A 27,902-nucleotide genomic window follows, 5' to 3' on the forward strand; every position below is an offset into this window, starting at 1 on the left:
TTGTGCTCTGTCTGGTCTTGGGAAAGACACCGACCACTGTTCACTGTGCTGCTGTGCTCTTTGTCTGTATGCGGTTATGCCCACTATTTGAATATCCTGCTAGAGATGAAAATAACCTTTAACACAGAGAGACGTACAGAACCATGACTCCATTTGGAAGGAAGATAAGTTTTCAGGCCTGGAGAATATCTTAAAAATGAGAATGAAAGTTGCTTGAATGGGAACAGACATACTTGAGAACAACTCTAATATGTCAACGTCCTATGACATAATTCAGTCTGAGAAAAGGGATGGGAGAGAAGCCTAATGAGGCCCGGGTTCTCTGATTCCTGAATTCTATGAATGAAGAAACACTCTGTCATTTTTGCTATTGCTTCTTCCCCTGGTGCAGAAATAACCCCTTATCTCAGTATGCCACCTGCTAGCTAGCTCATTTACTTTGTAGATTCGTTTGTCCAGCATAGCATTTTCCATGGTATATTTTTGTGCAATACTTGTTTGGCTCTGTTGCTTCTCATCTGTCAACAACTGAAACCTAGTGGCTTTGACTGTGCTCCCAGCATCTTGTACTGCGTCACTCTTTCCACACTTCGGTTAACTTACCTCAGAGTAGCCCCATGGGGTTTCTTCCCCTTGTCATCTACTGCTCTTGGCAAAGGCTCAGCCATGGTGGCTTATCGTCAAGCCTATCAGCTAGCATTGGTCTCAGAAACCCATGACCCAGAAGGGTCGACTTGAAAAGGCCTTATAAGGAGCACTGAAAGATGGAAGGGAAGGAGGCAGCTGCTCCATCCCGCAGAGCAGCAGTCCCGTGTCTGGAGATGCCTGAACCAGCAGACGTAAAAGCCAAATCAGTGCCCCCCTGTAGAACACAGTGTTTGTCATATGAATACATGCCTGACTTGCATGGGAAATCTTTAAAGCTGAGTCAAAACTGAAAAACTGGATATGCGTGGTTCCAACTGGACTCATGCCTATTAGCCATACACAGAGCCAATTGGAGGGCTTCAAACTGTTGTCTTGGCATTCAGGCTATCGTCTTTGAATTCTACTGGATTCCTAATGATGTTTCTTCCCTTAATAGTGTTTCCTTTGACAAATAATGTCCTTCAACTCTGATATAGAACCAACAGAAAGAAGGCATCTACTTCAGTAATCATTCAAAAGAGCTGAGATGGATCTCAGTGTGAAAGAACTAAGTTGGTAGCACAGTAAGACATAATGTATGTGAGCTAGACAGTTCAAAAGCAAAGCATCATTCCCCGTGGAAGCTGCAAGCGATGTCAAAGTCAGTTTCAGTCTATTAAGATGGGAAAAGAAAAAAAAAAGTCCTGCAAAAGAGAGTCACTTTTTCTTGCTGGGCCCTTAGGCCTAGTACTTGGGAGGCAAAGGCAGGCAGAGCTTGAGGCCAGCCTGCCACAGAGAAACCTTGTCTTGAAAGAGAGAGAGAAAATCACTTTTTAAAAAATGTGTACCAGAAAAATATCAGGATTAATTTGCAGGAGCCTCCTGTGAATATCAATGCATTCTCTTACAGCTCCCCATGTGGAATTCCTAAGACCACTCACGGACCTTCAAGTTAAAGAAAAAGAAACGGCTCGGTTTGAGTGTGAAATTTCCAAGGAAAATGCCAAGGTCTGTAAAAAGACATTATCTTAGCATATCCAAGGTCTATAACTACACAACATTATTTCAGGGTATCAAGGTCTGTAATTATGCAACGTTATCTTAGGGTAGCCAGGTCTGTAACTACACAACATTATCTTAGATTATCAAGATGCTCTGTTTGCTTTTGGCCAAACAGAAAGTAAGAAAAAGAAATATCTAAATATTTTCTCTGACCCCCCCCCATTTTAAAGATTATGTTAGCATGAAAGGTGGACCTGACTTAATTATTCTCCTTAGTATTACCCAATAGAAAAACCCTGAACTCAGACAAGATTTATTATTTAGAGATGTTTGGAGTTGCTATCATTTTAAGATTTAAAAAAAAAATCAAATAGCAGTAATTCCGCATCTTAGCTAGGTATTTCAGGTTGCCATGAACTATTTTTATTGCCAAATTCCTTTAACTTTCAGTCTGCTTCCACAGCAGGGGAGCTGGTTTGTGTGAGATCTAAGGCCCCCTAAGACTCAAAGCATGCATAATCCTGTTATTTTTTCATATTTGGTAGTAGTATCATAGAGGGTCAACAGTACTTGGTAACTTTGTTCTTGCTTTTTGGGTTTTCTATTTATATTTGTATCTGTCCTCCTTTATACATACTATAATATTTATGGTCTTCTTTAATAAATAACTATAATTTGTTATGATTGATTTTTTTTCAAATCCTTCCAAATCCTAGCTCCCCTAGTTTCTGTTAGGAATACCATGTGAAGGAACAACGTGAACACTGATTTTAAAAAAAATAAATCTATTTGTCTTAAAATACAGGTTCAGTGGTTTAAAGATGGTGCTGAAATTAAAAAGGGCAAAAAGTATGACATCATTTCTAAGGGAGCCGTACGAATTCTTGTCGTCAACAAATGTCTACTGAACGACGAAGCCGAATATTCCTGTGAAGTGCGGACAGCAAGAACTTCCGGAATGCTGACAGTTCTGGGTAAGCGTGAAGGCTTTCTTTGCCTAAATGCACTAGTCCGGAAAACCCACTTCCGGTTTTACTGAATGAATTTGGGTTCTTTTTCTATAGAGGAAGAAGCTGTCTTCACTAAGAATCTTGCCAACCTGGAAGTTAGTGAAGGAGACACTATCAAGCTGGTGTGCGAAGTCTCCAAGCCTGGGGCCGAAGTGATCTGGTACAAAGGGGATGAGGAGATCATAGAAACAGGAAGATTTGAAATACTTACTGACGGCAGGAAGAGAATCCTGATCGTTCAGAATGCGCAGCTTGAGGACGCGGGTAGCTACAACTGTCGACTCCCAAGTTCTCGGACAGACGGCAAAGTCAAAGTACACGGTACGAAAATCTCAGGGAAGCACACTCTCTCCCTAGTCACCCATTCTTATCGGACTTAAGATTCAAACACCTGTGTTTTCAATGCCTTCCAACATTTTGCTTTCCAGAACTTGCTGCTGAATTCATCTCAAAGCCTCAAAACCTTGAAATCCTGGAAGGAGAAAAGGCCGAGTTTGTCTGCACTATATCAAAGGAAAGCTTTGAAGTTCAGTGGAAGAGGGATGATCAGACTCTTGAGTCTGGAGATAAATATGACGTCATCGCTGATGGCAAAAAGAGAGTCCTAGTTGTGAAAGACGCCACACTACAAGACATGGGCACTTACGTGGTCATGGTTGGGGCTGCCAGAGCTGCGGCTCACCTGACCGTCATCGGTAAGTTTCTTCTTGCTTCTTCGGATTGATTTGTTTGTAGTTTTGGTCCCTCGTCATGCTACAAAGTCTTATTGGTTATTTACAGAAAAGCTCAAGATCATAGTTCCTCTTAAGGACACCACGGTGAAAGAACAGCAAGAGGTTGTCTTTAACTGTGAAGTCAATACCGAAGGTGCCAAAGCCAAGTGGTTCAGAAATGAAGAGGCCATATTTGATAGTTCAAAATACATCATCCTCCAAAAGGACCTGGTCTACACTCTGAGAATCAGAAATGCACACTTAGATGACCAAGCCAACTACAGTGTATCGTTGACTAACCACAGAGGGGAAAATGTTAAGAGCGCAGCCAATCTAATAGTGGAAGGTATGTGACTTAGACACTGCCAGAGCATTTTTTTCTCCAGCCATTTATATTGTGCAAACAACTAAATTCAACATTATTGCTTTCTATCACCACAGAGGAAGATCTTAGGATTATCGAACCTCTTAAAGATATCGAAACAATGGAGAAGAAATCAGTCACCTTCTGGTGCAAGGTGAATCGTCTCAACGTAACACTCAAGTGGACCAAAAATGGAGAAGAAGTGCCTTTTGACAATCGCGTAACATACCGAATTGATAAGTACAAGCACTCTCTAATCATCAAGGACTGCGGGTTTCCAGATGAAGGTGAATACATTGTCACCGCTGGACAAGACAAATCGGTCGCAGAGCTGCTCATCATAGAAGCCCCGACAGAATTCGTGGAGCACCTGGAAGATCAGACGGTCACCGAGTTTGATGACGCCGTCTTCTCCTGCCAACTCTCCAGAGAGAAAGCCAATGTAAAATGGTACCGAAATGGAAGAGAAATCAAGGAAGGCAAAAAGTATGCCAAAAGCATTCTGTGCCGGGGCTCTGCTGTTTCTGTGTGCACTTTGACAGCCTAGCACTTGTGGCTCAAGCTAACTAATCATTCAATCTCTTCTTCAGATACAAATTTGAAAAAGATGGGAGCGTACATAGGCTCATCATAAAGGACTGCCGGCTGGAGGATGAGTGTGAGTACGCTTGTGGCGTAGAAGACAGGAAGTCTCGAGCACGGCTCTTTGTGGAAGGTGTGTATCGGCTTCAAGAATAATTCTGACTGAAGTGACTGACCATTTTTTTATGATGCTGATAAAAATACAAGCGTACATTTGTTTTTATTTTTACATTTCCTTTCCAGAAATCCCCGTCGAGATTATCAGGCCTCCTCAGGACATTCTTGAAGCCCCTGGTGCTGATGTTATCTTTATGGCTGAGCTCAACAAAGATAAAGTAGAGGTCCAATGGCTCAGAAATAACATGGTTGTTGTCCAGGGTGACAAGCACCAGATGATGAGTGAAGGGAAGATACACAGGCTACAGATTTGTGACATTAAACCTCGTGACCAGGGAGAATACAGATTCATTGCCAAAGATAAAGAAGCCAGGGCGAAACTTGAGTTAGCAGGTAAGGCGCCTTCTTTTGCTTTGCAATGGTCTGATGAAATCACAGATCTTACATAGATTTCAGATTTTACAGATATAGCAAAATGCTCCTTGTGAAAGCCTATGGTTTTCAAGCCCACGTCACATGTTAGATACTCTACTTTCTCCTATTATAAAGAGGAAGTTAATGGCGTTTATATCATACCATTGGATCATTCCTGGCACATGGCAGCTGTTCATGAATTCATAGAATTAACGACTCTACTGCTATTCAACTCCTGTGTATCGTTTAAATATATTCTCATCTTGACCCAAGATGCCTACATAGGTTGTTCTAAAAACAACTTATTGGTATATCCTGTATGCAAGGAAAAAATGTCTGATTTATCCTGAAATGAGCATGCAGTACTTTATCAAAAACTGATTTTATCAAATAGTTTCAACAACAAAAGCAAAGCCCATTTCACTGTATTCTCGGTCCTCTGTTAATATTTTTTAATGAAGACTGGATGTTAATCTTCATTATGCCATCTTCAACCATCTTTTTCCCAAGGCTGATAGTTTGGAATAGGGAAGAGTTATAACCCTCCAACAGCATTCTCTGCTATAAAATGACTGTAGCATACTTCCAAGGTTCTAATGATATTAACCAATGTATAGTTAAAAAAAAACAACTATGCCATAGCATGACTACAATAGATAACTCAAACATGTTTGCCTGTTCTCTTTCTCACTAGCTGCACCTAAAATCAAGACAGCTGATCAGGATCTCGTGGTTGATGCTGGGCAGCCCCTGACTATGGTCGTACCCTACGATGCCTACCCCAAAGCAGAAGCTGAGTGGTTTAAAGAAAACGAACCTCTGTCTACAAAAACTGTGGACACTACAGCTGAGCAGACTTCTTTCAGAATCTCGGAAGCCAAAAAAGAGGACAAGGGGAGGTATAAAATTGTGCTTCAGAACAAGCATGGAAAAGCAGAAGGCTTCATCAACTTACAAGTTATTGGTAAGCCGTTGAGTCAGTCAAACTTGATTGGCGTAGTGCAGCTTAAAGGCGCAGCACCACTAAACGGTCTATGATTTGTACATTGCAGATGTTCCTGGGCCAGTTCGTAACTTAGAAGTGACGGAAACATTCGATGGTGAAGTCAGCCTTGCTTGGGAAGAACCATTAACAGACGGTGGGAGCAAAATCATAGGTTATGTTGTTGAAAGGCGTGATATCAAGAGGAAGACCTGGGTTCTGGTCACTGACCGAGCAGACAGCTGTGAGTTTACTGTCACCGGCCTACAGAAAGGAGGAGTGGAGTACCTGTTCCGTGTGAGCGCGAGGAACAGAGTTGGCACTGGAGAACCAGTAGAAACCGACAATCCTGTAGAAGCCAGGAGTAAATATGGTAAGAAGTAGTTAAGTAAACTGCCAACTAGCTTCATTTTTTTGTTTCTCCCCAACACAACCCAAATTCATGTGTGCTTCTTCTGTGGTGACATCCAGATGTTCCAGGCCCTCCGTTGAATGTCACCATCACTGATGTGAATAGATTTGGTGTCTCACTGACGTGGGAGCCACCAGAGTACGATGGAGGTGCTGAAATCACAAACTATGTGATTGAACTGAGGGACAAGACTTCTATCAGGTGGGACACTGCCATGACCGTAAGGGCTGAGGACCTGTCAGCAACAGTCACCGATGTGGTTGAAGGACAGGAGTACAGCTTCCGGGTCAGAGCCCAGAACCGAATCGGAGTTGGGAAACCAAGTACAGCCACACCCTTCGTCAAAGTTGCTGATCCAATAGGTAAGATCATAGCAATACTTAAAACGGAAATAAACACTGCATGAAACCAAAGAATTAAACCTATGAATTCAGATGCTTCTGAACAAATAAAATATAATAAAAGAACAAAACTGTAAAAGCCAAGACTGTGCCCACAGACTTGTTCTGATGACACTGTGAGGATCATTCCATGTCTTAATAAATTGTCACTCAATGAAATTATATGTCCCTAATCTTTCTGCCATTCCAGAGAGACCAAGTCCTCCTGTGAACCTCAGTTCCTCGGAACAGACACAATCATCAGTTCAGCTCACATGGGAGCCTCCTCTGAAAGATGGGGGCAGCCCAATATTGGGGTATATAATTGAAAGATGTGAGGAAGGGAAAGACAATTGGATTCGCTGCAATATGAAACCTGTCCCTGAACTGACTTACAAGGTAAGCAGTTTGCATCTTAAAAAAAAATGGGTGTGTATTATATATGTATATAATATGTGTTCTATATTATATATACATAATTATAACATATTATATATTATAACATATATGTTCATGGGCTTAAATGAATATGATGTTAACAAATACTAACTTGTAATTTTAGGTCACTGGATTGCACAAAGGAAATAAATATTTATATAGAGTATCTGCAGAAAATGCAGCTGGTGTTTCAGATCCATCCGAGATCCTTGGTCCTCTCACCGCTGATGATGCCTTTGGTAAAAAGATATTTTACTTTCTAGATTAGGGATTAGCCCATACCTTCTTTGGTGTACCTTCTTTGGTGTACCAGAGATATACATATGGTGCTAGAAATTCACAGCTTTTTCTTCTTGGTAGTTGAACCAACAATGGATTTGAGTGCATTCAAAGATGGTCTGGAAGTTATTGTCCCAAATCCCATCAAGATCCTGGTTCCAAGCACGGGCTACCCAAGACCAAAAGCAACCTGGGCTTTTGGAGATCAAGGCCTGGAAGAGGGGGACCGTGTGAAAATAAAGACCATATCAGCCTATGCCGAACTCATCATTTCTCCGAGTGAACGGACGGACAAGGGTATTTACACACTCACATTAGAAAATCCCGTGAAGTCAATTTCTGGAGAAATTGATGTCAATGTCATCGGTAAGGAATTAAACTCCTGCTAGCTAATGTGGTTTGACTGCATTAACACATATTGACCTCAATCCTAATACCTTTCACCGCCTTTTCTTATTAGCTCCCCCAAGCGCACCCAAAGAACTGAAATTTAGCGACATAACGAAGGATTCTGTGCACTTGACTTGGGAACCACCCGACGATGACGGAGGAAGCCCGCTAACTGGCTATGTCATTGAAAAGAGAGAAATGAGCCGGAAAACGTGGACTAAAGTGAGTGTCACATAGTAACGCAGCAATTTTAGAAGAGAGAATGAAGGAGATCCCAGGAGGAGGCTGGGAGGCCAGGCAGATGGGTCATGGGCTCAGTTTACCTTTGTGCTGTAACAAGCATCAAAACCTTTGGACTGTTCCTTGGGTAATTTAGCCAGGGTTTGGTACAGTTGTCCCATTTTGTTTTCAGCTAGGCTTGTTTAATTCAAAAGAAAGCTTACCTATACACTTGGTATCTAGTCAATACCCACAGGCGCACATGAGCTATAAGCCATTTCAAAGCAAGTATTTTTTTTTGTCTCAGTATTCATGGCTTTTTCCATCACTGCACTTGATTTACCTTAGTTGACCTGATCTGCCATTGTTTTCTTCCTTTATGCTGGTTATATGTATGTGTGCGCGTATGTATATTACATGTATCTATGTGCGCGTGCACACACACATTTTGCAGTACTAGAAATAAAACTTGGATTCACATGCTAAACAGCAACTACATCAATGAGTTCACCCCCAGCCCATTATTACTCTCATTTAAAATTAACTTTCTAATACACTACCATCTTTTTAATGCACACAAACTAGGAATCTATTTTTTATTTTATTTAAGGCCAGTTATTATTATAACCCACCTTGCTGGTTTTTTCCTAATACAAAAATAGTATGAGAATAACACTAAGCTTTCATGCAAAACAACTTTAGAGTAAGCGGGGTGTAGTGGCACATGCTTATAGAAACTGAGGCAGGACTGTGAATTTAGAGCCAACCTGAACTATACAGTAGTAGACCCTAGGGCAGCCTGGGCTACATAGAAAGTCCCAATCTTAAAAAATTAATAGTGGGCCGGGCGGCGGTGGTGCACGCCTTTAATCCCAGCACTCGGGAGGCAGAGGCAGGCGGATCTCTGTGAGTTCGAGACCAGCCTGGTCTACAAGAGCTAGTTCCAGGACAGGCTCCAAAGCTACAGAGAAACCCTGTCTCGAAAAACCAAAAAAAAAAAAAAAAAAAAAAAAAAAATTAATAGTGGGTATCTGTATTCATGATTTTTTTAAAAAAAAAGTCTTTTGACTTGAGGAAATATTGGGGACAATAATCAATGAACTGTTTCTTTGTCCCAGGTTATGGACTTTGTGACTGATCTAGAATTTACAGTTCCTGATCTTGTTCAAGGAAAGGAATATCTATTCAAAGTCTGTGCTCGAAACAAGTGTGGCCCTGGAGAACCTGCATATACTGATGAACCTGTAAATATGTCTGCTCCTGCAAGTAAGTGCATGCCTCATGAGTTCATGCCTGGTCTGTGTTACCGAATTTTGGCTTTAGTCCTGGGGTTGAAGTATGGAGGGACAGCATGGGTTGGTAGCATGGCCGTAACTGGAGAGCAGCCTGTCTACAATTAATGCCCTCCTTAAAATGTTACAGCGGTACCTGACCCACCAGAGAATGTCAAATGGAGAGACAGGACTGCCAAGAGCATCTTCCTAACATGGGATCCTCCTAAAAATGACGGTGGCTCGCGCATCAAAGGATATATAGTTGAAAAATGCCCACGTGGTTCTGACAAATGGGTTGCCTGTGGAGAGCCTGTTGCAGATACAAAGTAGGTGTTTGGTTTTTATATTGGATACATGAATAATTCTGACTCCTACCCACTAGAATGGATTTTACCTGGGAGACATTAAATGTTCATTTTTTTCCTCACCAAGAATCCCTCTAGTATACCTATATCTGATTTCACAAAGTTTAACTGAGCATAGATAGTGTTCAAGGTTTCATTAGTTATGATACTGAAAAGTCTAGTCACAAGTCAAGAATAGCCTGGTCCCAGGAATCTGACCGGGGCAACACAGGAATGAAGAAATGGAAGGCACAGCAGATATATACAGGAAAAGCTGTGGTCCAGTGTGTGCTTGGTGGGGGGGGGGGATGAGCACTATAATGGAGGACACCTCCTATGCTACCAGTGAACTCAGCAGGTTTACTATGTACAGCAAAAGAGGAGGCCGTAGACAGTCTCAGTGGGAAGTCTGGGTAGAGGAGATTTCAGGAGGAAGCAGCTGTGGGTGATACTTTGTATACACTAGTCTTACCTAAAGGTCAAGGGTTTGTCAACATTGGTACTTAGCCCAGAGGAAGGCTTTGCCATTTCCATGAGTCTGAGGACATGGTTGTGCTCACGTCACGTCAACAATACAATTCATCGGGACTCCATCCATTCCTGACACATTCATTGCTTCCTCCACTCCCCACAGTGGTATGAATTCTAGAGAAATAGCTATACTATGTAACTCTAAGTGTAATAGATTATCTCCGTGACCATAACGCCCATATTTGTGTTCTGACAGAATGGAAGTGACAGGCCTCGAAGAAGGCAAATGGTATGCCTACCGCGTGAAAGCCTTGAACAGGCTAGGTGCTAGCAAGCCAAGCAAACCCACAGAAGAAATCCAGGCAGTGGACACACAGGGTATTTATCATTTTCTTTTCTTTTTTTTTAATGGTTTATTTTTTTTATATTTAAAAATTTCCATCTCCTTCCCTCCTCCTCCCCCCTCCCTCCCCTCCTTCTCCCCCTTCCCTCCCCTCCCCTCCACCCATACCTCCCCTCCCTCCTTCTCAAGGCCAAGGAGCCATCAGGGTTCCCATTTTCTTGTCTTGTCAGTCAGGGCTCTGACCTTGTCAGCTTGAACTCACTAACAGCATGAATAATCTTTTCCAATTCAGAGGCTCCTGAGATCTTCCTTGATGTGAAACTCCTCGCTGGCCTCACGGTAAAAGCCGGCACGAAAATTGAACTTCCGGCTACTGTGACTGGAAAGCCTGAACCTAAAATAACCTGGACAAAGGCAGATACCCTTCTGAAGCCAGACCAAAGGATCACCATAGAAAACGTTCCTAAGAAATCCACAGTGACAATCACAGACAGTAAGAGAAGTGACACAGGCTCATACATCATAGAAGCCGTGAATGTCTGCGGCCGGGCCACCGCGGTGGTGGAAGTGACCGTCTTGGGTAAGGGAGTCTCTTCTTTTTAAAAGGATTAAGTTCGCCATGGCTATCTGAACATGGTTTACAGTATTTTTCCCATGTAATGCCATCTGCAGATAAACCCGGACCACCAGCTGCTTTCGACATCACAGAGGTAACCAATGAGTCTTGTCTTCTGACGTGGAACCCGCCAAGAGATGATGGTGGGTCTAAGATCACAAACTATGTGGTGGAGAGGAAGGCGACGGACAGCGATGTGTGGCACAAGCTCTCCTCGACTGTGAAGGACACACACTTCAAGGCGACCAAACTGACACCTAACAAAGAGTACATCTTCAGAGTTGCGGCGGAGAACATGTACGGCGTTGGCGAGCCAGTGCAGGCTGCTCCAATAGTCGCCAAATATCAGTTTGGTGAGATTCTCAGTCTGCTAACTAAAGAGAAGAAAAAGGGATGAGTTCTATCAATCATGCATGTAGATGCTGGATGCAGATCATGACTCTTTTCTGTCGCTATGCCGTCTATAGATCCACCTGGACCGCCAACTCGCCTGGAACCTTCGGACATCACTAAAGATGCAGTGACCCTCACGTGGTGTGAGCCGGACGACGACGGCGGCAGCCCCATCACCGGATACTGGGTGGAAAGATTAGACCCTGACACTGACAAATGGGTCCGATGCAATAAGATGCCAGTGAAGGACACAACATACAGGTGAGCCTGCCCCACGTGTCCGTCATGCTTTAAATTAGCCACGTACTCAGTTGTTGGCACACCACGATTCCCTTTGATCACGTGTGATTACAAATGAAGAGATTTTCATCACTTTTACTTCTTTTGCCTGCTAGCACATATCTGTTCTCTGTATAATAGTAAACTTCTAGGCATTTCTAAGCATTTGGTCTTCCAATATATTAGCATAACTGATAATATTATAATGTATATAACATTATAGATAGAATTTGAGTAATATATGTGGCCTAATATAAAGAATGTGACAGTACAGTTAAAAACATTTAAATTTATGTGGAAGTACATTCAGCTAAATTTACAAATTGATTCTCACTATTTAAACAAATTAGCCTCTTCTCTGTATAGTACACACTTCTTACCATGATGTTACCTTGTCCCTGCTCCAGAGTGAAAGGTCTCACCAATAAGAAAAAGTACAGATTCCGTGTGCTGGCTGAAAATTTGGCTGGACCTGGAAAGCCAAGTAGATCAACTGAACCAATCTTAATAAAGGATCCCATAGGTATTATTTATATCATTTTCTGTGGTTATTTTGAGGCATATGCTAACTTCCTTTGGACAAAACAAATCATGTTGAAATTGGCTTGCAGATCCTCCATGGCCTCCTGGAAAACCAACTGTAAAGGACATAGGCAAAACATCATTGGTACTGAACTGGACCAAGCCAGAACACGATGGAGGGGCAAAGATTGAGTCTTATGTCATTGAGATGCTGAAGACTGGGACAGACGACTGGGTCAGAGTGGCTGAGGGGGTCCCCACCACTGAGCATTTGCTCACAGGCCTGATGGAAGGGCAGGAATACTCATTCCGAGTGAGAGCCGTGAACAAGGCTGGAGAGAGTGAGCCCAGTGACCCGAGCGACCCTGTGCTTTGCCGGGAGAAACTCTGTAAGTCACTCTTACGACCTGAAAACTACATCTAAGGGAGATTTTAAACCTCACTATTATTCCCACCTTGCCTTATTGTTTCCTTGTAACCATGAGAACGTTTGGTAAAGACTTAAATGGGATTTTTTTTCTCTTTTCTTCAGATCCTCCGTCACCACCTCGTTGGCTCGAAGTGATTAATATCACAAAAAATTCAGCTGACCTAAAATGGACAGTTCCTGAGAAAGACGGAGGGTCACCCATCACCAACTACATCGTGGAAAAGAGAGACGTGAGGCGAAAAGGCTGGCAAACAGTGGACACTACGGTCAAGGAGACTAAGTGCACAGTAACCCCCCTGACAGAGGGCTCTCTGTATGTGTTCCGCGTGGCTGCAGAGAACGCCATCGGGCAAAGCGACTACACCGAAATCGGAGACTCTGTCCTGGCCAAAGACACCTTCAGTATGCACCGTAACTCAGTCTTTGCAGCAGCATTTGTAGCGAGTAATACGTCTTCCCTTGGGTTTTCCTAACCATTGGTTATTTTGCCAACAGCCACCCCGGGACCACCCTATGCCCTGACAGTGGTTGATGTGACAAAGCGACATGTTGACCTCAAGTGGGAACCACCTAAAAACGACGGTGGAAGACCGATTCAGAGGTAGAGCTTCCATTCCACTTAAAAAGAGTCAAACACGGACATCCGGGACAAACTTCTGCTTTTCTGAGTGCTAAGTGAAATGTTTTGTCCTTCCCACAGATACATCATTGAGAAGAAGGAAAAATTAGGCACCCGTTGGGTAAAAGCTGGGAAGACCTCAGGCCCCGACTGTAACTTCAGAGTAACTGATGTCATCGAAGGCACAGAAGTCCAGTTTCAAGTTCGGGCTGAAAATGAGGCAGGAGTTGGTCACCCAAGTGAGCCCACAGAAATCCTGTCTATTGAAGATCCGACAAGTAAGTCAGTCGTGCTGATCACTCACTGGAGATTGTGTAGGGCCTGGCCATGAGACTGGGGTGTCAATGCTTTCTGCTGTCTTCCCAGGTCCTCCCTCACCGCCTCTTGATCTGCACGTGACTGACGCTGGGAGAAAACACATTGCCATTGCTTGGAAACCTCCAGAGAAAAACGGTGGCAGTCCTATCATAGGCTACCATGTTGAAATGTGTCCGGTGGGCACCGAGAAATGGATGCGAGTTAACTCTCGCCCAGTAAAAGATTTGAAGTTCAAAGTTGAAGAGGGAATTGTTCCCGACAAGGAATATGTCCTGAGAGTGAGAGCCGTCAATGCTGTTGGTGTCAGTGAACCATCTGAAATCTCTGAAAACGTGGTTGCCAAAGACCCAGACTGTAAGAATTCGATATGTTTTACAGCTAATAATATATTCCTTTTTTCCTGATCACTGCATTTTAACATATCTTTCCCTACCTCTTGATGCTTTGTAGGCAAACCAACAATTGATCTAGAGACTCATGACATCGTTGTTATCGAAGGTGAAAAGTTAAGCATCCCTGTGCCCTTCAGAGCTGTCCCAGTTCCAACTGTGAGCTGGCATAAAGACGGCAAAGAAGTGAAAGCCAGCGACAGATTAACAATGAAGAGTGACCACATCTCTGCACACCTGGAGGTTCCCAAGAGTGTCCATGCAGATGCTGGAGTTTACACCATCACCCTGGAGAATAAGCTTGGCTCAGCAACTGCTTCAATCAATGTCAAAGTCATAGGTAACAATTCTGTAATGAAATTCCGGGCATTCAGCATCTGTTCCAGAAGTTATAATAGCTAGCCTTGTGACAGTCTGTACAAATAGCTTCAAGAGCTGGCATTTGGATCCCGAACACTCCCTCAAGTTACTTATTTTTATTTGAAAAGCAATTTTGAAGAGATTAGATTAATAATTAAGCTCTGATTAATTTATTTGCATTTGAAATACTAATTTAAATGAATTAGCACACCTAAGGAATATTTCAGTGATCAATATTCCTTTCTGAATTATATAAATTCAGCTTTCTAAAGTCTTCTCCTTCAGGAATATTGTTTTTCTGTCCTTTACTACCATCCGTGGTTTTAGTTGGAAATTAATGGAGCAATTTTGCTGAACACAAATATTCAAGAATTGATGTTTCTGATTAATAACAGATGGGGACAAAGATGATAAATGTCTCGTGTTCTGAGGGACGGTAGCACAGAAAAGATTACCCCACCCAAAAATGTATCTATTACAAATCAGATAAAGTTCACTATACAAATGCTAATTTTTCAAGCTTATGATAATAATTACTAATTTTATATGTAACAGGTCTACCTGGTCCATGCAAAGATATCAAAGCAAGCGACATAACCAAGAGTTCTTGCAAGTTAACATGGGAGCCTCCAGAATATGATGGTGGAAGCCCAATTCTTCATTATGTCCTGGAGCGTAGAGAGGCTGGGAGGAGGACATACATACCAGTCATGTCTGGTGAGAACAAACTGTCTTGGACCGTAAAGGATCTCATACCAAATGGTGAATACTTTTTCCGGGTAAAAGCAGTCAACAAGATTGGTGGAGGCGAATATATTGAACTCAAGAATCCCGTCATTGCTCAAGATCCAAAGCGTAAGTTGGAACATAGACATTCCATAGCTAAGATAGAATATCCGAGAATTACTGTCTTTGCATTAATTGGTTTCTCTGATAGTAATAGGTATTTTTCTTTGTTCGCCAGAACCGCCTGATCCACCTGTGGATGTTGAGGTTCATAATCCTACAGCTAAGGCAATGACGATCACATGGAAGCCACCCTTGTATGATGGAGGAAGCAAGATAATGGGTTACATCATAGAAAAGATTGCTAAGGGTGAAGACAGATGGAGGAGATGCAATGAGCATCTGGTACCTGTCCTGACCTATACAGCCAAAGGACTTGAGGAGGGGAAAGAGTATCAGTTCCGTGTGCGAGCAGAGAACGCTGCTGGTATTGGTGAACCTTCGCGGGCCACGCCCCCAACCAAAGCTGTAGATCCTATTGGTATGTTTTATCTATTGGCGGTGCTGCTTTCTCATTGTAAAGCAAATGGGGTTCATGTTTGGTTGAGAATTAAAGGCAGTTCTGACTTTTAATCATTACAGATGCCCCAAAAGTCATCCTCAAAACAAGCCTGGAAGTTAAACGGGGTGATGAAATAGCACTTGATGCGACCATTTCTGGCTCACCCTACCCAACAATCACATGGATGAAGGATGAAAATGTCATTGTACCGGAGGAAATTAAGAAGCGAGCAGCACCCCCGGTTAGGAGGAAGAAGGGTGAGGCTGAAGAAGAGGAGCCGTTTTTCCTGCCTCTGACAGAGCGTCTGAGCATCAATAACAGCAAACAAGGAGAATCTCAGCTGCGCATCCGTGACTCTCTGAGACCCGATCACGGCCAGTACATGATCAAAGTTGAGAACGATCACGGTGTTGCCAAAGCTCCTTGCACTGTCGTTGTGTTAGGTAAGTAGTTAAAACTACTTCGCAGTGGAGAAAGAAAATCTACTTAAATCTACTTAAGAGTTCTAGCAAGACATAAAAATAAGTAGTTGGGGGCCCTTTAAAAGAAACAACTTTAGTATATAATTCTCACTTACATTTTATCACCTAAGCAGACACTATTGAAAAAAAATCAACTGACTTTGTTCTTTGTTAGCTAATGTAATATAAAGATATAAGGATATGGAAAAACTAGAAGTTGTACCCAAAGACCATACTAACACACTTTCCCCAGCAGCCGGTTCTATACAAAATTTTAATCACTGATCTCCTTTGATATATTAGATACACCAGGACCACCAATCAACTTTGTATTTGAGGATATTAGGAAGAACTCCGTCCTCTGTAAATGGGAACCACCCCTTGATGACGGTGGCAGTGAGATCATTAACTATACCTTGGAAAAGAAAGACAAGACCAAACCTGACTCCGAATGGATTGTTATCAGTTCAACACTCAGACACTGCAAATATTCAGTAACAAAACTGATTGAAGGAAAAGAGTACCTCTTCCGTGTAAGAGCTGAAAATAGGTTGGGACCTGGACCACCATGTGTCTCAAAGCCACTTTTGGCCAAAGATCCATTTGGTAAGGTTCTTTTAGCATCTTAAGTTGGCCTTTCCACCATATGCTTCCCTGTTTACATCGACATAGTTGTGTAAAATTGATTTTATATCATATTATACAATTCAAATATTTTTTTTCTCAGAACCACCTGATGCGCCAGATAAGCCCATTGTGGAAGATGTCACCAGCAACAGCATGCTAGTAAAATGGAATGAGCCAAAAGATAATGGCAGCCCCATCTTGGGTTACTGGCTTGAAAAACGTGAGGTCAACAGTACGCACTGGTCTCGTGTCAACAAAACCCTTCTCAGTTCTCTGAAGACCAAGGTAGATGGCTTATTAGAAGGACTCACCTACGTCTTCCGAGTCTGTGCTGAAAATGCTGCTGGGCCTGGAAAGTTCAGCCCACCTTCGGACCCCAAAACAGCTCGTGACCCCATCTGTAAGTACCTTCTTAAGACGAGAGTGTAAGAGCGTAGTCTAGCCCACATTTGGAAACCATCGGTGAACTTGACCTGTGTCTTCTGCCTTCATCCTAGCTCCCCCTGGGCCACCCATCCCAAGAGTTGCAGATACAAGCTCTACGACCATTGAGCTGGAGTGGGAACCCCCAGCTTTCAACGGTGGCGGGGAGATTATTGGCTACTTTGTTGATAAGCAGTTGGTTGGCACTAACGAGTGGTCACGCTGCACAGAGAAGATGATCAAAGTCCGTCAGTTCACTGTGAAAGAAATCCGAGAGGGCGCTGACTACAAACTCCGAGTGAGCGCTGTCAATGCAGCCGGTGAAGGGCCACCTGGGGAAACAGAGCCTGTTACTGTGGCTGAACCACAAGGTACTTCAAAGTTTTCTGGGGGAGGGAATGGATGTTTCCCAACATGGGGCTACATTTTCTTGTTCCTTGCACTAACATATACGACTGTTTCTCCTCAACAGAGCCTCCAACTGTGGAACTGGATGTCTCTGTAAAGGGTGGAATACAAATCATGGCTGGGAAGACTCTCAGAATCCCAGCCGTGGTGACTGGCCGGCCTGTGCCCACAAAAGTATGGACCATCGAAGAAGGGGAGTTGGATAAAGAGCGTGTTGTAATAGAGAATGTCGGAACCAAATCTGAGCTAATTATCAAGGATGCCTTGAGAAAAGACCATGGCAGATATGTGATCACAGCAACAAACAGCTGTGGTTCCAAATTTGCAGCCGTCCGGGTTGAAGTGTTCGGTAAGGAACATCTGGAGGGTTTTCATAGGATTTTCCCATGGCATGTGATCTTACAACACTGATTTAATGTTTGTTACTGTTTTTTCCCAGATGTCCCTGGCCCAGTTCTTGACCTAAAACCTGTTGTAACGAACAGAAAGATGTGTCTGCTGAATTGGTCGGATCCCGCAGATGACGGAGGGAGTGAAATCACAGGGTTTATAATTGAAAGAAAAGATGCCAAGATGCACACTTGGAGACAGCCCATTGAGACGGAGAGATCCAAGTGTGACATCACAGGTCTCATAGAGGGACAGGAATACAAGTTCCGTGTCATTGCCAAGAACAAGTTTGGCTGTGGGCCTCCTGTTGAAATAGGACCAATTCTTGCAGTTGATCCACTAGGTAAGAAAAGATTTTCACTGTGTTTACCAAATAAATGCTATTCTGCTTATAGATGAGTCAAGTATTTGCTGAGATTTATGGTATCAAACACCCAACAGTCGCAAGATCTTAGACTATCCTATTTACTTAGGATAATAAAAGAAAATCAAATATCTACTAGCAATTTTTAAGATACCATATTTGCTAAATTTCCATGTATTTTTGCTACATGTATATGAAAGATGTGGCATTTTCTGTGCTAAGCCTGGATCTACAAAGCCTTGGTAATAATCTACAAGTAGTTCAAATAATTTAAAAGCATTCAATATTACCAGTATAGTAGAGGACTTTTAAATATAACAATCTAGCCAGGCATTGGTAACATATGCCTTTAATTCCAACACTCAAGAGGTAGAGGCAGGCAGATCTCTGTGAGTTCAAGGCCAGTCTGGTCTACAGAGCAAGTCCCAGGATAGCCAAGGCTACACAGAGAAACCCTGTCTAAAAACAAACAAACAAACAAGTAAAGTGAATTGGTGGTTACATAGAATTCTCTGCTTTTCTAAAAAGAAAATTATGGGGCAGATGGTTGTCATAAGATAAATGATTGAGTGTTATTTACTACACTGCTAAGAAGTCTTCATACTGGAAGGGTAGAGAGCCCCCCAATCAGAAAGAGCCCTCAAAGAATAGAAAACCAAAGAAAGTCTCCCAGAAGCTAAAATGAAACACTAAAATTATGCATACTTAGTAATACACCTTTATGTCCCTCTTAACATGAAGTCCTGGAGGAAAATCCACTCCTCCAGAAACAGGAGGTTCTCTTCCACTCGGGCATCTGGACAAAGAGAATTACAGCACACACCACCGTTTCAGTCACCCCATAAAGTCCATGAGTTTCAGAGGCCTCATGATAGATAGAACTGGGATTCCCTGGATTCCCTCTGCAGTAGCAATAGGCTAGAATGGGATGGCTCTACTTATACCTGTCAGAACCTATTCTTAAGGACGCAAAACCTTTGAAATATTCCATAAATGATCTTTCCTCTGAAGAAATATGATTCAAAGGGTGGTTAGTAACCATGTCTACAGTTTGGTCACAAGAGAAAAAAAATCACTTTGAATGCTTTCTGCTGGCATTCGAAGCAGAACGTCACAATCCTATTTTCCTAGATTGGTAGACTAAGACAATCTGTCAGTGTCCCAGGCATCCAATCTAAAATACTAAATACAAAACACATACATACCCTTGACTTATTTTTAATTAGTGATTTTGATGAGATATTCATTAAGACGAATTCTGCTCTAAGTGAGAATGGCTATCACTGGTGCGACTGGTATGTTTGGAAACGGATTTTGAAAATGCCATTTAATCGATTTTTCACACAAACAGAGGTGACATATCATTTCTTATTTAAACACTTGTTTCATACTCAACACTTTCAATGGCTTCTGCTTTAAGGTCCTCCAACATCTCCTGAGAGGCTCACATACACAGAAAGGACAAAATCCACCATCACGCTTGACTGGAAAGAGCCCCGCAGTGATGGCGGCAGTCCCATCCAAGGCTATATCATTGAAAAACGTCGCCATGACAAACCTGACTTTGAGAGAGTCAACACGAGACTCTGCCCAACCACATCATTTCTGGTTGACAATCTCGATGAGCACCAGATGTATGAATTCCGTGTCAAAGCCGTCAATGGCGTTGGTGAAAGTGAACCATCCCTGCCTCTTAACGTAGTCATCCAAGATGATGAAGGTATGGGTTTCATATCTAATGCCACTAATGTGCTCTATGGTGACTTGGGAATCAGTCTTGAGACTTTTGCACTCTTGACTTCTCTCTGCAGTTCCTCCAGCTATTAAGTTGCGCCTGGCCGTTCGAGGAGACACTATCAAAGTTAAGGCAGGAGAGCCAGTTAACATCCCTGCCGATGTGACGGGACTCCCCATGCCTAAGATTGAGTGGTCCAAGAATGAAAAGGTGATTGAGAAACCCACGGATGAGCTTAAAATAACCAAAGAAGAAGTATCCCGAAGTGAGGCCAAGACTGAGCTGAGCATCCCCAAAGCCGTCCGAGAGGACAAGGGCACTTACACAATCACTGCTTCCAATCGTCTTGGCTCTGTATTCCGCAACGTTCATGTGGAAGTATATGGTAAGTGAATATATCCTACACTTGCCTCCTGTGTGGGAAAGAAAGCCACCTCCTGTTCAAGAACGGCTTCTCAGTCCCCGCTCCAATTCTTTTCCAGATCGTCCGTCTCCACCCAGAAACCTGGCTGTTACTGACATTAAAGCTGAGTCTTGCTATCTGACGTGGGACGCCCCTCTAGACAATGGCGGCAGTGAAATTACCCATTACATCATTGACAAACGCGATGCCAGCAGGAAGAAGTCTGAGTGGGAAGAAGTCACTAACACTGCTGTTGAGAGAAGATACGGGGTAAATGCTTCCAAATTGATGCACATTCATAGGACATAATTCTGACTTGATACCACTTTTAATGTAACTTTATGACTTGATACCAGTTTAAGGTAACTTTATAATTTAACAATTAAACTCAAAATTCCATACAAGCAGAAACTATTTGGCACTCTTATCATTATGCACATATGGCCACTTAGCAAATATTACTTACTACTCTCTTACTCAAAATCCTCTGGAAACTACAAAGATTGAGGTCTTCTTTTTAAAGGGTTTCTCTTTTCCTCTCTCTTTTCTGCAATTTCATCCTGTGTGTTTACTTCTTATGGTGATCCATCCCCAAATTGAGCTTTGAAATAAGTCAAAGAGCAGTCCAAGCAGATTTGTTCTGACTCCCTTGTTCAACCTCGTTTCTAGATCTGGAAGCTCATCCCCAATGGTCAGTATGAGTTCCGAGTGAGGGCAGTGAATAAATATGGAATCAGCGATGAGTGCAAATCAGACAAAGTCACCATTCAAGACCCCTATCGCCTCCCGGGACCTCCTGGAAAACCCAAAGTCTTAGAACGTACCAAAGGGTCTATGCTCGTGAGCTGGACTCCTCCTTTGGACAACGGAGGCTCTCCAATTACTGGCTACTGGCTAGAGAAGAGAGAGGAAGGTGGTAGCTACTGGTCACGTGTTAGCCGAGCACCAATAACCAAAGTGGGACTGAAGGGCATAGAATTCAATGTTCCACGGTTGATTGAAGGGGTGAAATATCAGTTTAGAGCCATGGCAATCAACGCCGCAGGAATCGGCCCTCCCAGTGAACCGTCAGACCCAGCCATCGCAGGAGATCCCATATGTAAGTGCATTTTATTTCTAGGACTCATTTCTAATGGGTAAAGTTACTAAGTAGGTTACTCTTAAATTTCTCACATTTTTATTAGAACCAGTCATAGTGAAGTAAATACATATATGCACATACACATAAAATAGTTTTAGTTTTAAAATCTTGGGTTATAGTTAGTATTTTTTTAACCACATGATACAGAAATGGACTAAAAGGTATGGGTTCTAAACTCCATCTCGTTAGTTACTGTGGATATCCTTTTCCCCACTAAACAGACCCTCTTGGAAGAATTCAATAAAAAAGTAAAATGCTAACTATTTGTTGAACAAAGACATCAAATTCTCAGGCAGAATAACTGAGGTCAAATAATGAAAAATCTCATTGGATCATATATGAGAAGATCAGCTCAGACCTGAAAATACAGTAATTTTCCTGACTCAGTGCATTTTCTCAATAATACCTGGCTATATTCTTTAAAGAAAAACTCCAACATTTTCATTTAAAGATTTAAGATACCTCCATGCTATAGAGGACAAATATATAAGGTTCATTTGTGTTCATTCGGCAAATTATTTTGGCGCACGGACTGTTCAAGGGTTTGCCCTAGACACAAGGAGGGGGAGGGGTGAAACACCAGGCCAGCAAGGTAGCAGGTATTTCATCGTCAGGCACCCTCAGAAAAGCATTACGGTGTGATGAGTGGGGACACTGACTCTGCCCCTAAAGAGCATTGAGAGTTGTTTGTATCCAGACATTTGCCCAGCTAGTGATGAAAATATTTTAAATTTCCATATTGTAGAAAATAAAATGTTCAGCTATAATACATTGTTGAATCTCTTCAGGAGGATATCAAAAGTAAAATAGCTTTTCACCGATAGTGTGCTCACAGGGTACGGCTCTTTTCACCAATGCTGTGCTACAGAGTACAGCTCTTTTTTGTTTTTCGAGACAGGGTTTCTCTGTAGCTTGCCTGTCCTGGAACTAGCTCTTGTAGACCAGGCTGGCCTCGAACTCAGAGATCCGCCTGCCTTTGCCTCCCAAGTGCTGGGATTAAAGGTGTGGGCCACCACCGCCTGGCCACAGTACAGCTCTTTTTTTAACCAATGGTTTGCTCACAGGGTGGAACTCTGAAGAAGATTGTTTCTGCTTTAATAATGAAATAAAAATATACTCTTATTTCTTATCATATTAAAATTGGAGTGAAAAAGTATAACAGACAACAATAAATGTCTTATCTAGTGAAAGTCTTATGATATACATAAAAATAGCATCCCACTACTTCAAAATGTGACGTTTGTTTGTCTGTTCCTTATTAGATCCCCCTGGGCCACCCTCACGCCCAGAGGTTAAAGATAAAACAAAATCAAGCATCTCGCTGGCATGGAAACCTCCAGCCAAAGACGGTGGCAGCCCGATCAAAGGTTACATCGTAGAAATGCAGGAGGAGGGTACCTCTGACTGGAAAAGAGTCAACGAACCGGATAAACTTCTAACTACCTGTGAGTGTGTGGTGCCTAACCTGAAAGAGCTGAGGAAGTACAGGTTCAGAGTGAAGGCTGTCAATGAAGCCGGTGAATCCGAACCAAGTGACACCACTGGAGAGATCCCTGCCACCGATATTCAAGGTAGTCATCCCTGTTCGGCTTGCGTGTTCAGATCGCCGGACCAGACTGTGAAATCAATGTACTGGAGGACGTGTGTGTTACCCCTTTGAGAAGTGTCAGCTAACGGCTGTCCCGTTACCATTCCAGAGGTTCCAGAGGTGTTCATTGACATTGGAGCACAGGACTGCCTGGTGTGTAAAGCCGGCTCACAGATCAGAATCCCTGCTGTCATCAAGGGGCGCCCAACGCCAAAATCATCTTGGGAATTTGACGGAAAGGCAAAGAAGGCATTGAAGGTAATAGTCCCAGGTCTTCCCTGTGTTGTGTCTTCCACTGGATAACCAGAAGCAGTATTTAAAACATAATTGTCTTCTTTTCTAATAGGACAACATTCATGACATCCCTGAAGATGCACAGGTAAGAGGAGATAGCTTAATGAATTAGGAGTGTGAGTGACCCTAGTGCTGCTGTCTCATTTGATGGATGACTACGATTTCCTTTGTGCAGCTGGAGACTGCCGAGAACTCCTCTGTCATTGTCATCCCGGAGTGTACTCGAGCTCACTCAGGCAAATACAGTATCACGGCCAAGAATAAAGCCGGACAGAAAACTGCCAACTGCCGAGTTAAAGTCATGGGTAAGAAAGACATTCACAGTTGCTACCGAGTCAGGGCAAACTGCTCTTAGCATCCACGGAATGATGTTTACACTGTGGTTTGCAACCAACAGATGCGCCAGGCCCGCCCAAGGATTTGAAGGTTAGTGACATTACGAGGGGCAGTTGCCGACTGTCATGGAAGATGCCAGACGACGACGGAGGAGACAGGATCAAAGGCTACGTCATCGAGAAGAAGACGATAGATGGGAAAGCCTGGACGAAAGTCAATCCCAACTGCGGAAGCACCACGTTTGTGGTGCCGGATCTCATCTCCGAGCAGCAATACTTCTTCCGCGTGCGAGCAGAAAACCGTTTTGGAATTGGCCCACCTGTAGAAACCATTCAGAGGACCACTGCGAGAGATCCAATCTGTAAGCTTTGGAATGCAAGTTTAAAATACGGTCTCAGGAATGAGCTGCATTATTAATAACTATGCTTAATGATTCCTGTAAATGTTTTTACAGATCCTCCTGACCCTCCTATTAAACTCAAGATTGGTCTGATAACAAAGAACACAGTACATCTGTCATGGAAACCTCCAAAGAATGATGGGGGCTCTCCTGTCACCCACTATATTGTCGAGTGCCTCGCATGGGACCCTACTGGGAAGAAGAAAGAAGCCTGGAGACAGTGCAATAAGCGTGATGTGGAAGAACTAGAATTTACTGTTGAAGACCTCATAGAGGGTGGGGAATATGAATTCAGAGTCAAGGCCGTCAACGAGGCTGGAGTCAGCAAGCCTTCAGCCACTGTTGGTCCTGTGATTGTCAAAGACCAGACATGTACGTATTTAACACAGAGAATTTCCTTCCAAGGGGCTGTCTTCCTATGTATCTAGTAATCAAGAATCGGTAGATCCATCTATCAGTGTGTTTCCATGGGTTTCGTGTAGGCATGAAAACATGATTCAGTTACTGTTTACCCATTATGGATAGAATTAGCAAATGTCTTTCATATTGCTTTTACTATAGACAAGACACACCTAATTTCCTTCCTATAATTTTCTCCAAGGTAGGCTGTCTTATCTAACAGAAATTAAAGGAACTAAAATGGGCAGAAAGCTAGTAATTGGCTTAGCACCTGCTAAGACCAATGTATCTTTCCTATCTTCTCTCTTTTTTTTTTTTTTTTTTTTTTGAGAAAACCCATTTTGGTTTTGAGTTTTGAAGATAAGCTACATATACATTAATAAGTCTCTTCTCTTCTAAGTATTGTTACCATCACTATCACTTTGTATTTACTTGGTTTTGTGATTGTCCCAATCCTTTTTACACACTCATAAGATTTATAGAAAATAGAAAACTGTTTGGCTTCATGCCTTGTTGCCCTTTTGATGTGGGATTCCCCTCTGTATGCTGTGAATATGTTTTACATTGGTTAATAAAACAGTTCCTTTGGCCAATGGCTTAGCCGAGCAAAGCCAGGTAGGAAATCTGAACAGAGAAATATAGAAAGAGTAGGCAGAGTAAAGGAGATGCCATGTAGCTGCCGAAGGAGAAAGATGCCCGCAGGAACCTCACTTTTCCGGTAGGCCACAACGTTGTGGTGATACACAGATGAACAGAAATGGGTTAATTCAAGAGTAAGAGCTAGCTAGAAATATGCTAGAGTCATTGGCCAAGCAGTGTTGTAATTAATATGGTTTCTGGGTGATTATTTGGGTCTGAGCAGTCAGGAAATGAAAGAGCAGTCTCTACCCGCACCCTTGGTCAGAATTTTCATTTGTATGATGAAGAATGATGAGGGAGAGGCTATAGCAGATAGACGGCGGCGTGTAGATCCAGTAGATAGCCACACGTAACTGTCCCGCACTAGTATGACAGCCACACGTAACTGTCCCGCACTAGTATGACAGCCACACGTAACTGTCCCGCACTAGTATGACAGCCACACGTAACTGTCCCGCACTAGTATGACAGCCACACGTAACTGTCCCGCACTAGTATGACAGCCACACGTAACTGTCCCGCACTAGTATGACAGCCACACGTAACTGCCCCGCACTAGTATGACAGCCACATGTAACTGCCCCGCACTAGTATGACAGCCACATGTAACTGCCCCGCACTAGTATGACAGCCACATGTAACTGCCCCGCACTAGTATGACAGTGTTAAAGAGAGACCCATTATTTATGTCAGTGTGGACAATAAAGTCTGAATGCAGTCAACCCAAATAGGCTTTATAGCTGCATTAAAATTCACATTCTAGTCTTTAGTGCATTTGGCTACCTGTGATGACGTTTTGTTCTTATAAATTTTCTAGGCCCACCATCAATTGAGCTCAAAGAATTCATGGAAGTGGAAGAAGGAACTGATGTTAACATCGTGGCCAAAATTAAAGGTGTGCCATTCCCAACTCTCACCTGGTTTAAAGCGCCTCCGAAGAAGCCTGACAGCAAAGAGCCTGTGGTCTATGACACCCACGTCAACAAGCAGGTGGTGGATGACACCTGCACGCTAGTTATCCCTCAGTCTCGCCGGAGTGACACTGGCTTGTATTCTATCACTGCCGTAAACAACCTGGGAACAGCATCAAAGGAGATGAGACTCAATGTCCTTGGTAATGATTGCACTGTTTGGTTAAAACTATATGGTTTTATTTTGATTCATAAACAAAATTTGGCTCTAAATAATTCAACTAATAAAATGTTCTTTTTTAAAAAAATCATTCAGGTCGTCCTGGCCCCCCTGTGGGACCCATAAAGTTTGAATCTATCTCAGCCGATCAAATGACACTATCTTGGCTTCCACCTAAAGATGACGGTGGGTCCAAGATTACAAACTATGTCATTGAGAAAAGAGAAGCTAACAGGAAGACATGGGTGCGTGTCTCCAGTGAACCTAAGGAATGCATGTACACAATTCCCAAGTTGCTAGAAGGCCATGAATATGTGTTCCGAATCATGGCCCAGAACAAGTACGGCATTGGAGAGCCACTAGACAGTGAACCTGAAACAGCACGAAACCTCTTCTGTGAGTAGGATGACATTTTCACACATGAGGTCGAACTTTTCTGGATTTTTTGTTTAGTTTTTGATGACTTCTTGTCAACTACTGTCTTTCTCACAGCTGTCCCCGGAGCTCCAGATAAACCGACGGTGAGCAGTGTCACTCGTAACTCAATGACGGTCAACTGGGAAGAGCCGGAGTATGACGGCGGCTCTCCCGTGACCGGGTATTGGTTGGAAATGAAGGACACCACTTCAAAGAGATGGAAGAGAGTTAACCGAGATCCCATCAAGGCCATGACTCTGGGCGTCTCTTATAAAGTGACTGGCCTTATTGAAGGTTCTGACTATCAGTTCCGGGTGTATGCAATCAATGCTGCGGGTGTGGGTCCAGCAAGTCTCCCCTCAGATCCAGTGACCGCTCGAGATCCAGTGGGTAAGCCTTTAAATCATCCTTTTAAAAAATGGTGTCTAGCTGGGTGGTGATGGTACACACCTCTAATCCCAGCACTAGATGGAAGAAGAAGGGGGATTTCTGTGAGTTTGAGGCCAGCCTGGGCTACACAGAGAACCCTTAGTTCAAAAAATAAAAAAAAGAAAAAGTAAAACAAAAAGAAAACAAAATGATTTCTAAAAGTACCATGAAAATCAGGAATGCTGACATATACTGGTTCTTTCTAGCTCCCCCTGGTCCTCCGTTCCCCAAAGTGACAGACTGGACAAAATCATCTGTGGACTTGGAATGGTCACCTCCACTAAAAGATGGTGGATCCAAAGTAACTGGATACATTGTTGAATTTAAGGAAGAAGGCAAAGAAGAATGGGAAAAGGTAGTTAAAATGTTCATTGAAGAGATGTTTCATGAATAAGTTTTAAATAGTTTTTCTTAAGCCCACTTGTTTCTATGTTTGAGATTAAAAATCAGAAAAATAATTGTTTATGTCCAACTAATCAAGTCAAGAGTAGGAAGTGTGAAGAAGGTCCTATGTTGGGTACCAAAACAGTGAAAAAAAAGTAAGTTCTAGCATTCACTAGCACAGTGTGAAGCACAGGATGATGGCTATACTTTACAATAATTTATCATTATTTCCTTTTAAAAAAAATTGAAAGGAATCACCTACCAGGTATAAATAATAAATACTTAAGGAGATGGAATGTTTATTGCCAGCTGTTTATATCTAATGAATTATTATGCTGTGAGCAGATACAGTTAGGAT

The 27,902-nt window shown here is 42.7% G+C and overlaps 1 protein-coding gene across 1 annotated transcript in view; it reads left to right on the forward strand.

The window, feature by feature from the left end:
• The window catches only part of Ttn (titin), a 271,490-nt gene that overhangs the window by 171,995 nt on the left and 71,593 nt on the right, over positions 1-27,902 (forward strand). Inside the window, 50 exon segments of the mRNA XM_038336350.1 lie at positions 1,538-1,635; positions 2,435-2,603; positions 2,694-2,960; positions 3,068-3,334; positions 3,420-3,698; positions 3,794-4,202; positions 4,307-4,431; positions 4,542-4,808; positions 5,524-5,793; positions 5,882-6,184; positions 6,283-6,585; positions 6,815-7,002; positions 7,166-7,280; positions 7,402-7,686; positions 7,781-7,932; positions 9,048-9,195; positions 9,352-9,529; positions 10,275-10,396; positions 10,654-10,941; positions 11,034-11,330; positions 11,445-11,631; positions 12,057-12,172; positions 12,261-12,560; positions 12,704-13,003; positions 13,097-13,202; positions 13,302-13,498; positions 13,587-13,892; positions 13,989-14,267; positions 14,843-15,142; positions 15,252-15,554; positions 15,656-16,018; positions 16,340-16,642; positions 16,764-17,063; positions 17,161-17,457; positions 17,559-17,843; positions 17,934-18,227; positions 19,669-19,968; positions 20,060-20,368; positions 20,466-20,656; positions 21,056-21,485; positions 22,790-23,098; positions 23,225-23,373; positions 23,462-23,494; positions 23,585-23,714; positions 23,807-24,106; positions 24,200-24,517; positions 26,001-26,297; positions 26,411-26,710; positions 26,807-27,121; positions 27,367-27,515. Coding sequence (XP_038192278.1) covers positions 1,538-1,635; positions 2,435-2,603; positions 2,694-2,960; positions 3,068-3,334; positions 3,420-3,698; positions 3,794-4,202; positions 4,307-4,431; positions 4,542-4,808; positions 5,524-5,793; positions 5,882-6,184; positions 6,283-6,585; positions 6,815-7,002; positions 7,166-7,280; positions 7,402-7,686; positions 7,781-7,932; positions 9,048-9,195; positions 9,352-9,529; positions 10,275-10,396; positions 10,654-10,941; positions 11,034-11,330; positions 11,445-11,631; positions 12,057-12,172; positions 12,261-12,560; positions 12,704-13,003; positions 13,097-13,202; positions 13,302-13,498; positions 13,587-13,892; positions 13,989-14,267; positions 14,843-15,142; positions 15,252-15,554; positions 15,656-16,018; positions 16,340-16,642; positions 16,764-17,063; positions 17,161-17,457; positions 17,559-17,843; positions 17,934-18,227; positions 19,669-19,968; positions 20,060-20,368; positions 20,466-20,656; positions 21,056-21,485; positions 22,790-23,098; positions 23,225-23,373; positions 23,462-23,494; positions 23,585-23,714; positions 23,807-24,106; positions 24,200-24,517; positions 26,001-26,297; positions 26,411-26,710; positions 26,807-27,121; positions 27,367-27,515 — 12,296 coding nt within the window.

The sequence above is a fragment of the Arvicola amphibius genome, chromosome 7 (assembly GCF_903992535.2).
Source record: "Arvicola amphibius chromosome 7, mArvAmp1.2, whole genome shotgun sequence".
NCBI lineage: Eukaryota > Metazoa > Chordata > Mammalia > Rodentia > Cricetidae > Arvicola > Arvicola amphibius.